This window comes from Fragaria vesca, linkage group LG4 (genome assembly GCF_000184155.1).
Source record: "Fragaria vesca subsp. vesca linkage group LG4, FraVesHawaii_1.0, whole genome shotgun sequence".
NCBI lineage: Eukaryota > Viridiplantae > Streptophyta > Magnoliopsida > Rosales > Rosaceae > Fragaria > Fragaria vesca.
In genome coordinates, this window is record NC_020494.1 from 11,494,636 (window position 1) to 11,505,650 (window position 11,015).

The 11,015-nt window shown below is 37.8% G+C and overlaps 1 protein-coding gene across 1 annotated transcript; it reads left to right on the plus strand.

The window, feature by feature from the left end:
- The first annotated feature begins 500 nt into the window (after positions 1 to 500).
- On the plus strand, positions 501 to 1,279 carry LOC101295041 (phylloplanin-like). The gene is made up of 2 exons (XM_004298089.1): positions 501 to 702; positions 996 to 1,279. Exons 1-2 carry the CDS (start codon positions 501 to 503, stop codon positions 1,277 to 1,279), a joined length of 486 nt encoding a protein of 161 aa, XP_004298137.1.
- The last annotated feature ends 9,736 nt before the right edge of the window (positions 1,280 to 11,015 follow it).

The window sequence follows — 11,015 nt, forward strand, 5'->3', positions numbered from 1 at the left end:
ACGTACGTACGTTACTTCTCTCTCTCTCTCTCTCTCTCTCTCTCTCTCTCTCTCTCTCTCTCTCAAACATTTCGTTTCTGAAAGTGTCCCTTCCTTGTTCCACAAATCCAAAGATTTGAAATCAATATTTTTATGGAGTTATGGACCCGTTGAACTTTTTGAACACTATATGAATCATTGAACAACTATATGCACAATGGCAAAACTAAAGTGAAGAAACCAAACTAAAGTGAAGAAACCATTGATATATCTTTGTTATCTCTCCTTGTATCTTTGTGAGCCAATTTGGCCACAAGCAGCATGGGCGCTTGCTCAACTTGCCTAGTTTAGCGTTGCTCGACAATTTAAATGCCTAAAATAAGCAGCAACTTGTCTTCTTGGAGCCCTATAAATTGGTTGCTTGCACACTGCAATACTCATCACCAACTCATCAGTTTACTTGCAGTATAATTAACCTAGCTATAGCAAGAGCAATATTTAGATACTTGCATTCTCGATCAATGGCGCCCTCCAAAAGGACAATGTTGTTTGTGTGCCTCTTGGTTGCTGCGCTGGCAGTAGCTGTTCCGATAGCTCAAGGGCAGATCATCACGATCGGGCCTATTGCTGGTGTCTATCGCATCCAAGGCTTGCTCTTTTGCAGTCTCAATGGCACTGCCAGTGTCGGGACCAACGGCGCCATTCTTACCCCTCCATTTTCAAGTAAGTTGATTACTAATAGACAACTATTGATTAATTATTAATCAATTGATTAGCTAGCCTGATGATTCTATATGATGCGTGAACATAAAAATCACTTTGAGTTGGTTTTTTTTATTTGAACATGTTGTGTGGAAGCAAAATTCACACTCTCAATTTTACAATCCACACTTATTTTTCAGTAACTTAAATTTTGTCCAACCGAAAATGAAAGAGTAAGTGTGGATTACGAATAAAGAATGTGAAATTATTCTTTTTTATTTTTCCATGCTTGATTTATTATTGTATGCAAACAGATGCTACGGTCCAACTACGTTGCGGAGCAAATGACATTGTGTTAGGAACTGTGCAAACCCGCGCCGACGGAACGTTTTCAATCTTGTTAGACGTATCCTTCTATACACTACCTCAAATATTGTCCGGATGCCGTGTTGTGGTTACAACACCACTTGCCAAATGCAACGTCTCCCTCCCTTCCACCGGAACTCTTACATCGGCCTTGACATCTATCGGAAGCACCATTGTTCCCTCCTTGCCCACCAGCAACATCGGCACCGGGGTGTTCAGTGTCTCCGCGTAAACGTATCAATTAATCCATTAATGATATGGCCTATCTACGTATTTACATTTTATGGAAATAATTCGTTAAGGTTATGCACTAGCATCCTTACGTAGTACTTGGGATATGTATAGTTCTTTCAACTATTTGTCTTCCACGTACAGTTAATGCAACTGGAAATTGAGAATTTACATTTTTACAACAAGTAATTAATAAAGGCAACGTTGATTAATAATCTCGTTAATTATTCTTCTTTGCAGTGAATAATCATACATAGTGCATGTTGTTTCATTTTAATATATATGGATGGTGTGTACTACGTCTATCTAACGATCGAGTTTAAGCACTGTTTTCTCTTTTCCTTGGGCAATTCTTGCCCCGACCTTGGTTTAGTAGGTAAATGGCATCAAGTTTCTAACTGTTTAAAAAAAATACATATCTATGATGAAAGTTGAGCTATTGTATAAAAATGAAGAAAGAAGAAGGCAAGAAGAAAATCAGAGAAAACTAGAAAGATTTTGTTCATTTAGAGACTTGGATAGAATATTACAGAGAGAATGCTTTTATACTATCTTAAAATAACTACATCTGGCCTAATACCTATTATACCCTTAACATCCCCCCTCAAACATATGTTTAGATATGTTTACCCAAACATGTGTTTGCAGCAGTAACATCATATGTAACCAAGAAGGAAATGAGGCACTGTGATGAAGATTGTAGACCAAGCACTTTAACCCGGAGGAATGAGAGGCAAATACTGAGAAGTATTTACATATGATAAGGAGTTCCATAGGCCTGGTGGAGAAGAGAATGAATTAGCCATAACTCGAGGTTGTATGTAGTAACAGCTTTTAGCAGAATCCCCTTTCCTCTTGCAAATTTGGCACTCAATGAATGAATTCCTGATAGAAAGTTTAGAAGCTGAGATTTCCTATAACCACAATGATACGCACAATGTCCTCGTTTGCCACAAAAATAGCACACAACAATACTAGATCGATTTTTCTGGCTAAAGAAACTCTCATTTGCTAGAGAGATACCATTAGTGTGAGGGTGAATAGACATAGAACCTGATGAAGAAGGGCTAAAAGAGTAATTCGGAGTAGTTGAAGGCTCATTGCTTTGCATTCGTGGCCCAGAATTGGTGGAGGGTGAGAGAGAACCATTACTATCCATTGTATTGAATGCCTTAACATAGCTAGCAGCCTGAGACATGAAGTTTGCATGAGGAGATACTCCCATTTGAGTAACCACTTGCTGATGGCGAAGGGGTTGCAATGTAGAATTAATATCAAAATGAGGCACAATGGAAGAGTTCACAAATCCTGTGTTGGCAACCATTGTTGTAGATGTAGGAACATAGCCATTTTCAGAACCGGAACTAGCTGGAGGTCTATATGCATTTCCATTCATAGCAGAAGAAGAAGGTGCATGACCAGCCTGAGCAGTGGAGCTAGAATATGAAGAACCAGATGCATCATACATGCCTTTTGGGAGACCAACACCACCAAATTGGATCGAGTTCCTTGTAATACAAAATTTCCACTTCTGAAACTATCACCATGTACCACCATCTCAGTCTTTGACCTCTCAAGAATGGACTTCACAGTTTGTTCAATCTCATATTCAGCAATCAATAAAAGAGGGTGTAAACCCAATTTTGGGTTTCTTCTTTTTAGGTATATTATCATATTATGCTTTACTTAATAGGGTTTACTTAATAGGTACATTAGAAACATAAGTAGTAGAGTGTAAAATGTTCTCTCGATTAGGATGAGAAATGATTTAATAATGTACCTAAAAAGAAGAAAAATTAATCAAAGAATAAGAACGTGTACCTTGCAATTAGATATTTTTCGACTATGTAGAGAGACACTAAATGTGAGCTTAGGAATGAAAAGTATAATCATATTACAAATGACATACTTCTGTATATAACATATATATATATACACTCAAGTTTGTAATAACAAGGTAAGAAATTAAAGAATGTAATTGATTATGACAAAGTTAACTCCAACTAAATTTTAGCTAGTATTTGAGTTTCAAATTGATGCTAAAATTGAGAAATATACTAAATTTAGCTTTCTACTGTCTGAAGGGCAAATTAGAGAAACTGAAAAATGAAGAAAACTATTAATTATAGACATTTGCTCTATATGGTATGTTTGCTTATGTGGAGTGGGTGTAATAAAAGAAAAATATGTATGGGTTTATCTTAAAAGAGGTCTAGTATTTTGGGTTTTTATCTAATTTTCTCTAGTTTTCATGGTAGCATATTCAGAGGGCAAACCATGACGAACTAAGTCTGTTATGTCTTCATTAGAAATAAAAACTCCAGCCACAGAAAGTCGATCCCTTATAGTTTTAAACCGTTCCATATACTTATCAATACTATCATTACCTTTCTGAATTTGCTGCATAGAGATCTTGAGCTCATAAGCTTTGTATTTCGGAAGTTTACCATATCTCTCCTCAAGCAAAAGCCATACTTCTTTTGATGATCTACTCCCAAAAATGAATGAAAGAGCATTAGATGACATAGTAGCAGCAAGTAAAGTAATCAAAGCAGAGTCATTTTTCCTCCATTCGTTATACTCTTCTGTAAGCTCAGTAATACTAGCCTTTGTTATGGGCCCATAACCCACAGGTCCCTGGATCATAACCAGGCTCTAATACCATGAAAGTTGAGCTATTGTATAAGAATGAAGAAAGAAGAAGGCAAGAAGAAAATCAGAGAAAACTAGAAAGACTTTGTTCATTTACAGACTTGGATATAATATTACAAAGAGAATACTTTTATACTATCTTAAAATAACTACATCTGGCTTAATACCTATTATACCCTTAACATATGAAAATAGTTAATGACTGAAATAAATTAATTGATTGCATCCTTGATTTTACACCAATTGTGCTATATATGCCCATTCGGAAGATCTGCTAACCCCCAAGCATCATATTTTTGTCCATTACGCATCAGGCCTCAAACTGCTCAGGGCGTAGAAAATTTAGATCCAACACTCTTGGCACTCGAGTTGAATTCAATAACTCATAAAAAAAAAGTGAGGATGTTAGTTAACAAGTAAAGGGGGTTTGAATAGGTATTGGTTGTGTTTGAAAGGTTATGAATCGCTCTTTATGAAATATGAATATTAAGTAATAATAGCATGACACTTCGCTTCGAATTCGATATAGAAAGAGTTTGACCCTATGTTGCACGGACACGGACACTGACACAGTGACATGGCACAGCGCGACACGCCGATACGGCAAATTTAAAAAATCTAAGATACGATACGGCTTAAACACGGCAAATAATTAATACTTTATGTATTTTAATACAAAAAAATACTAAAAACATGAGCTCGAGACCATATGTTGTTATCAGCAAAGAGATGCTGCAATTGAATGGAGATTAAGAAACCCGGTGACTAATTTGAAATGGAAAAAGGAGATGAAGGAAGAGGGGAAGAGGGGAAGAGTAGAAAAGAGAGATTAAGTTGTAGTTTACAAACTAGATCAGAGAGTTTAAACATTGGTTAATAGGGATACCCCTAAATTAAGACTCGGTAAACTCTCACAACTACTTAATGACTAAATCAACTAAGCTTATTCAGTGGAATTAAGTAATGTAATGTTGTAAACAATCAACATTGTGTGAGACAATTAAGTCACAATGCGCTCTTGCCCAAACAACTGTCTAGTTCATCCCTAGAATAATAAGCAGCAACCTGTCCTCTTGGAGTTGGATCCCTATAAATTGGTTACTTGCACACTACAATACTCATCATCAACTCTTCAGTAGTTTACTTGCAGCACTAATTACTCTATAGCCAGCAAGAGTAATATTTAGGTACTTGCATTCTTGATCAATGGCGCCCTCCAAAAGGACAATATGTTGTTTGTGTGCCTCTTGGTTGCTGCAGTGGCAGTAGGTGTTCCGGTAGCTCTAGGGCAAACCACTGGAGGCCTCATCGAGCCTCTTCTTGGTGTCTTTCGCATCCAAGGCATTCATGGTCTATTGCAGTGCCAATGGCCGTGCCAGTGTCGGGACCAACGGCACCACTCCTGCACCAGCATTTCCAAGTAAGTTGATTACTAATAGATCACTATTTATTGTTAATCATTTTCCTATAATTAACATGCATGCTGGATTTGTTTGAAAATCATATGCAAATAAATAGATGGAAAAGTCCAACTACGTTGCGGAGCGGGAAATGGTGTTGTGACTGGAACTGTGAAAACCAATTCCAACGGGGGACGTTTTCATTCGTGTTAGACATTTCCTTCTTTACAGAACGTCAAATATTGATGGCAATCATGGCATATCGTGTTGTGGTTACAAGACCACTCGGAAGTTGGAAAGTCACCCTCCCTCAGTCCCTCCAACCGGAAGTCTTACATCCACCTTGATATCACTTGGAAACACCACCTTTGGCTCATTCCCGACCATCAATATTGGTATATCCGGCTTCAATTTCATCGTATAACCCAATTTTAAACAATTTACCTGTTACTTTTGGAGATAATTGATTAAGGTTATGCACTACGTAGTATACATACATTTTCAACTATTTCTTCCATGTATAGTTAATGTAACTGGAGATTTTGGAATACAGATTTTACAGCAAGTAGTTAATAGTCACAGTGCATGTTGTTTCATCCGAACTCATGAATATATGGATCACAGTTCTTTTAGTTTTTTTTTTTCACTTCTTCGAAAGTAAGTGCATGTGTACGTAAAAAGTATGCTTGTTTTACTTAGATATATATTTGCCGACTACATCTAGAATCACAAGTTACAAATTATGACCGATGAAATTATGACCATTTTATGCTGTAGAGTTGGGCAATATAGGAAGATGCTCCCGCCTAATCTTTTAATTATCAGAAACACGTTGAGATCTAATTATTTAAGGTTGACTAGCAAGTAGCAACAAGATTGAACCACTAATCTAAAACTGTTGTTCACCAATCACCATTCAACTTATTAACATTCAATATATAGCTAGAGCCTTCATTCTTTGAAGCCTAGCTCGATGATTCCATATTGTACGTATTCATATATACTCTTACAGTTTAAAACTGCCTTTTACATGGACTACCCATTTTGAAATATTGGAACAAGATCATGAATGAATGACACATTTTTGGGAGGTTTAAAGTGAAAAATCAAACATTCCATTTATATCTAGATATCTAGGTCTAGCCCAATGCGCCAAATATATAGTGTCTACTGGTACTGAAATTCTGAGCAACTAGTCATTTTTAGGTTTCTGTCAATTTAATCAAGAAAATTTGCGGCAACGTACGTACTTGATTGACCTCCCTGGAGCTAGCTTGCAGGCCAGGCTTCCCTATAAATTGGTTACTTCGCACACAGCAATCATCAAGACATCAGTTAACTTCTAATATATCGAGCAAGAACAATATTTCAGCAGAAGTTCGTACTTTGAATCTTGATCAATGGCGCCCTCCAATATGCCTGTTGTTTGCTGCAGTTGCAGTGGTTGTTCCAGTAACTCAGGGAACTCTCATCGGCAGTTTTCTTAATCTAATCCAAGTCCAAGGCACCGTCTATTGCACTGCCAACGGCAATGCCACTGTCAGTTCAGGTGGCGTCAATATTACAAGCCCACCATTCCGATGTAAGATGATCACTTACCAATTAATGCAACAACATAAGCCAGTACTGACGATTTATGCATGTTGATTGATCATCAGGCTAGAAATATCCAAATCTTGTAAAATATATATTGACATTGTTATGCTGATCTCTCTTTTACATGCATATGTACTTTGGTTTCGACTGTGATTACCAACTTGGCCGGACAGTTCACAATCGTTTTGAACACTCTGCAATATACAGTCGCTCAATTAGTATCCAGCTGCCGTGTTGTGGTTACCACACCACTTGCGAGGTGCAACTCCACTCTGTCTTCAACCGGAACTCTCACGTCGAACTTAACATCAAACGGAACCGTCGGCATCGGCATCGTCAATGTCAACCTTGTCACTCCGATTAGCTTTCCAGTCTCCGCGTGACCCTAATTCTGTACTTCAAGTGAATAACAATATGGCCTACCTATATCTGCGTATACTTACTGCTAATTATATAAATAAAGATCACTTAAGGAGACTGGTATAACAACCAGCTGATCAATATTACTCGTTATAATTCAATCAAAATAAAATATAAAAAAAAGGAAAAAAGAATATTACTCGTTATAATTGTTGACAGAAAGAGATATAATAAGCGAGCGAGGGCACATATAAAATGTGCGTAAGGCAATCATGGCCGGGTTATGAACCCTTTATCTATGGCTCCCCAAAAGCCAATCGATTTATAAAGGAACCAAATTTGCTAACCATCAAAATTTAGTGATCATGATGACCAACTAATCAAATACTGCGAGAGAGAGAAAGAAAGAGAAAAGACAGGGAGAGAAGAGAGAGAGAGATGATTAATTGGTTGGTCATCATGACCACCAAATTTTAATGGTCGGCAAATTTAGTTCCATTTATAAAGACAAACCTTTTGTCTCATTTGTTGCTAAAACTTATAGGTTATGATTAACACTTCATCAAACAAAGAAGCAAAGCCTTTTTGGTGATCTGGTGATCTGGTGATCTGATACTGAATCACTTGAGAGTTAGAGGGTCAGAGAAAAATGCATGGATGGGGACGGTTCGGTATAAAGATGTGCCCAGCTCTGTGAGACTGTACGTGATCATGTCATGTGGCTCCAGATCGAATGAATTATATGCAGTGAGGATATTGGTGCGTAGTATATATATAGGTGACAGGGATTAAACAAAGAAAGAGTCCAACCAAATTGCCTTTTGGGTCACACCAGAAATTCACGACCAAGAATCCTATGCCAGGTTTTGGATCCAATGATATATAGTTTATGGCTTTATGTCTTAATTTAACTTATATGGAAGTCCTTCTAACGAAGACTCTTAATTTAAAGATTTTTCGATTTATTTCACCTTTTGATTTTATATACACATCTTGACCGTTTAGTTTATAGGTATTTATGAGTAGATCATTTCTCTAAATTTTCAGTTATATTGAAAATTGTTAAGACATTCATAAGTATGATTTATCAATTATGAACTTGAACTGTTCATATTTAACAGATTTGGTTCATCCATTAATTTGATCTAGTTTGGTATTTTAATGAACACCAATTTGGCTGAAAATTTATAGAAATGATCTACTCATATAGACCGAAAAGTCTTCAACTAGTCCTCAACTTAAAAGTCCTCACTAAAAGGGCTCCCTAACTTATATGACTTCCATTGGCAGTAATATTTTCTGCCAAGAGCGACATTTGATCGAGGAAATTTCTCTGTTAACTTCATATATTATTTACCCCAAAAAATGTAAGCAAAATGGCTCACCTTGAGTGTGTGTAGGAGGAACATATATGACAATGTTGTTATGCGGAAGTGGTCGACGGGTCCTGAGGGTCTCACATATACGGGTCTAGAAATGTCGATATATACTGTCATCAGTTTAGCCACCCAGACGAGAAACGGGTATAGAGTTTTAACGCAAAAGGTATCGACATTAGTGTGTGTGGTACCATTCCTTATAACTCAATGATGACTCTCCACCTTTTAGATGTGGGATTCTAAAGGGGCTTTAATCTAAACCACACTTTTCCAACAATCTCCAACTGAAGTGAATTGAGCCATCTTTAAATCTCATGATCCAAGTCTCAATAGCTCAACCGTGACCACAAGCAATTAATTCCAAATCTTGTGATCCCAATATCCAAACGGGAGCTCCACCAAATTGTAACTCGATCGTATGAGACACCAAGTCCAAAACGTCACTTGGGCTCTGATACCAATAGTTTTGCAGAAGCGGCCGACAGGCCCAGAGGTTCCCACACACACGAGTCCAAAAATGCCAATATTGTCCCCAATTTAGCTACTCGGACAAGAAACGGGTATAGGGTTTTAACACAAAAGGTCTCGACATTAGTGTGTGTGGTGTCATATCTTATAACTCAAGGATGACTCTCCACTTTTCAGACGTGGGATTCCAAAATGTTCAAGTCTAAACCACATTGTTCCAACATATGCACTTGGAAAGTTATATATATATATATATAGTCATAGTCATGAAACTATTTTCTTTTAGCCACATCTCTTAACCAATATTCCCCTCTAATGTTTCTCAAGACTTTTATCTTGTATGCGTACTCTAAATTTTCGTTCATGAAATCAAATACATATCATTAATACATCAGAGACCTTAAAAACATATAGAGGTTTTGAAAGCTCCCGTTTTCTTAGAGCACTCATCGCAACCCGAGGTTTCATGCAGTGCAACATAGGCCTTAAGGTTTTTCGGCTGCGAATAGCTAGGTCGCTCCGGCGTCGGGCTTGGGGACCATGCGCGTAGGGTTTGTGCCGAGAGTGGATATTCGATCTTGGCTCTTGCTTCGACTTTGGAGTTCTTGAGGCGGCCTCTTTGGGTGTTTGGGTGATGAAGATTGGATCAGAGTATCAAGGAGATTGCTTATCTTATCTAGGTGGAGGTTCCGGTTGTTGTTGGGAAATTCCTAAAAAAAGAGGTCGTCCTAGTGGTTGTCAGAACAAAGCCAAGTTGTAGATGGAAGGGAATGAAAAATTATTGACGTGCAAGGAGGGTCCTTTGTCACCCTCACTGGTTACTTAGGAGTGAACCTGAGTATGACCCTAGAGCTGGACCGTCTTGGAGTCTTCAACTTAATTTTGGTCATGTTCCAGTCGATTCGGGTCATGGCTTCTGTTGGAGATTGTAAGTATCTGAATTAAGATTGGATTCATGTAACTTATGCTTAAGGAATATGACACGACCCACCCCGAATTTCACCTTGAAACCCAGAGTAAGTCGTGCGGGGACCACCTCCAAGGAAAATTTACTGAAAAGATTAAGAAAATCTCCCTTGCAGATGGACAACCCTAACTCGAAAATTTCAAATTACACTCTTAATTTATCACTTCTGAACATCGCATAATATACAAAAATTCTAAAGTATTCAGAGCTACTAAACACAAGCGGAAGCAAGAAAACACGAGTAGGTTGAACAGGTAACCTACTGGCGAAAACTGGCAGAAAAACGGGTGACTATGCCTCGTCTCCTACTAGATCCAACCCGAACTCTGCAGACTGGGCAATTTAAAACGAAGGGCCCAGGGGAAAACATTTAATAACGTTAGAGTGAGTGGACAAAAATAAAATAATAAATAAAATATTTATGTTTCCCCATATTAATTTCTAAGGAAAAATCGAATGCATGCCGCAAGCGATAAAACTTTTATCCCATAAAATATCGAGCCTCTCAGACTCTATAAAATATGTATGTATTTACACTCGTCCATACTCCCTATATAAATTCATGGGTCTATATAGGGCTACTACGCTTGCGTCCAACGCTCACGTCACGTCTTAATGCGGTGCTACACTACGCCATTAAGGTGGACAGACGGGTGTATAAATATGTGTCCATACCCCCTATATGAATTAAACATTCAAATAGGGCTACTACGCTTACGTCCAACGCTCACGTCACACCATAATGCGGCTATATGCTACGCCATTAAGGTGGACAGACACATATGGCTAGCTAGCATTTCCTATACATACTCTCTCATAATTACATATTTATATTCACCGAAAATCCCATTTTCGGTAACTCTCTAAGAGAAATAAAAACGTCAAAATTAATTGACATCAAAAACTCCAACAAAA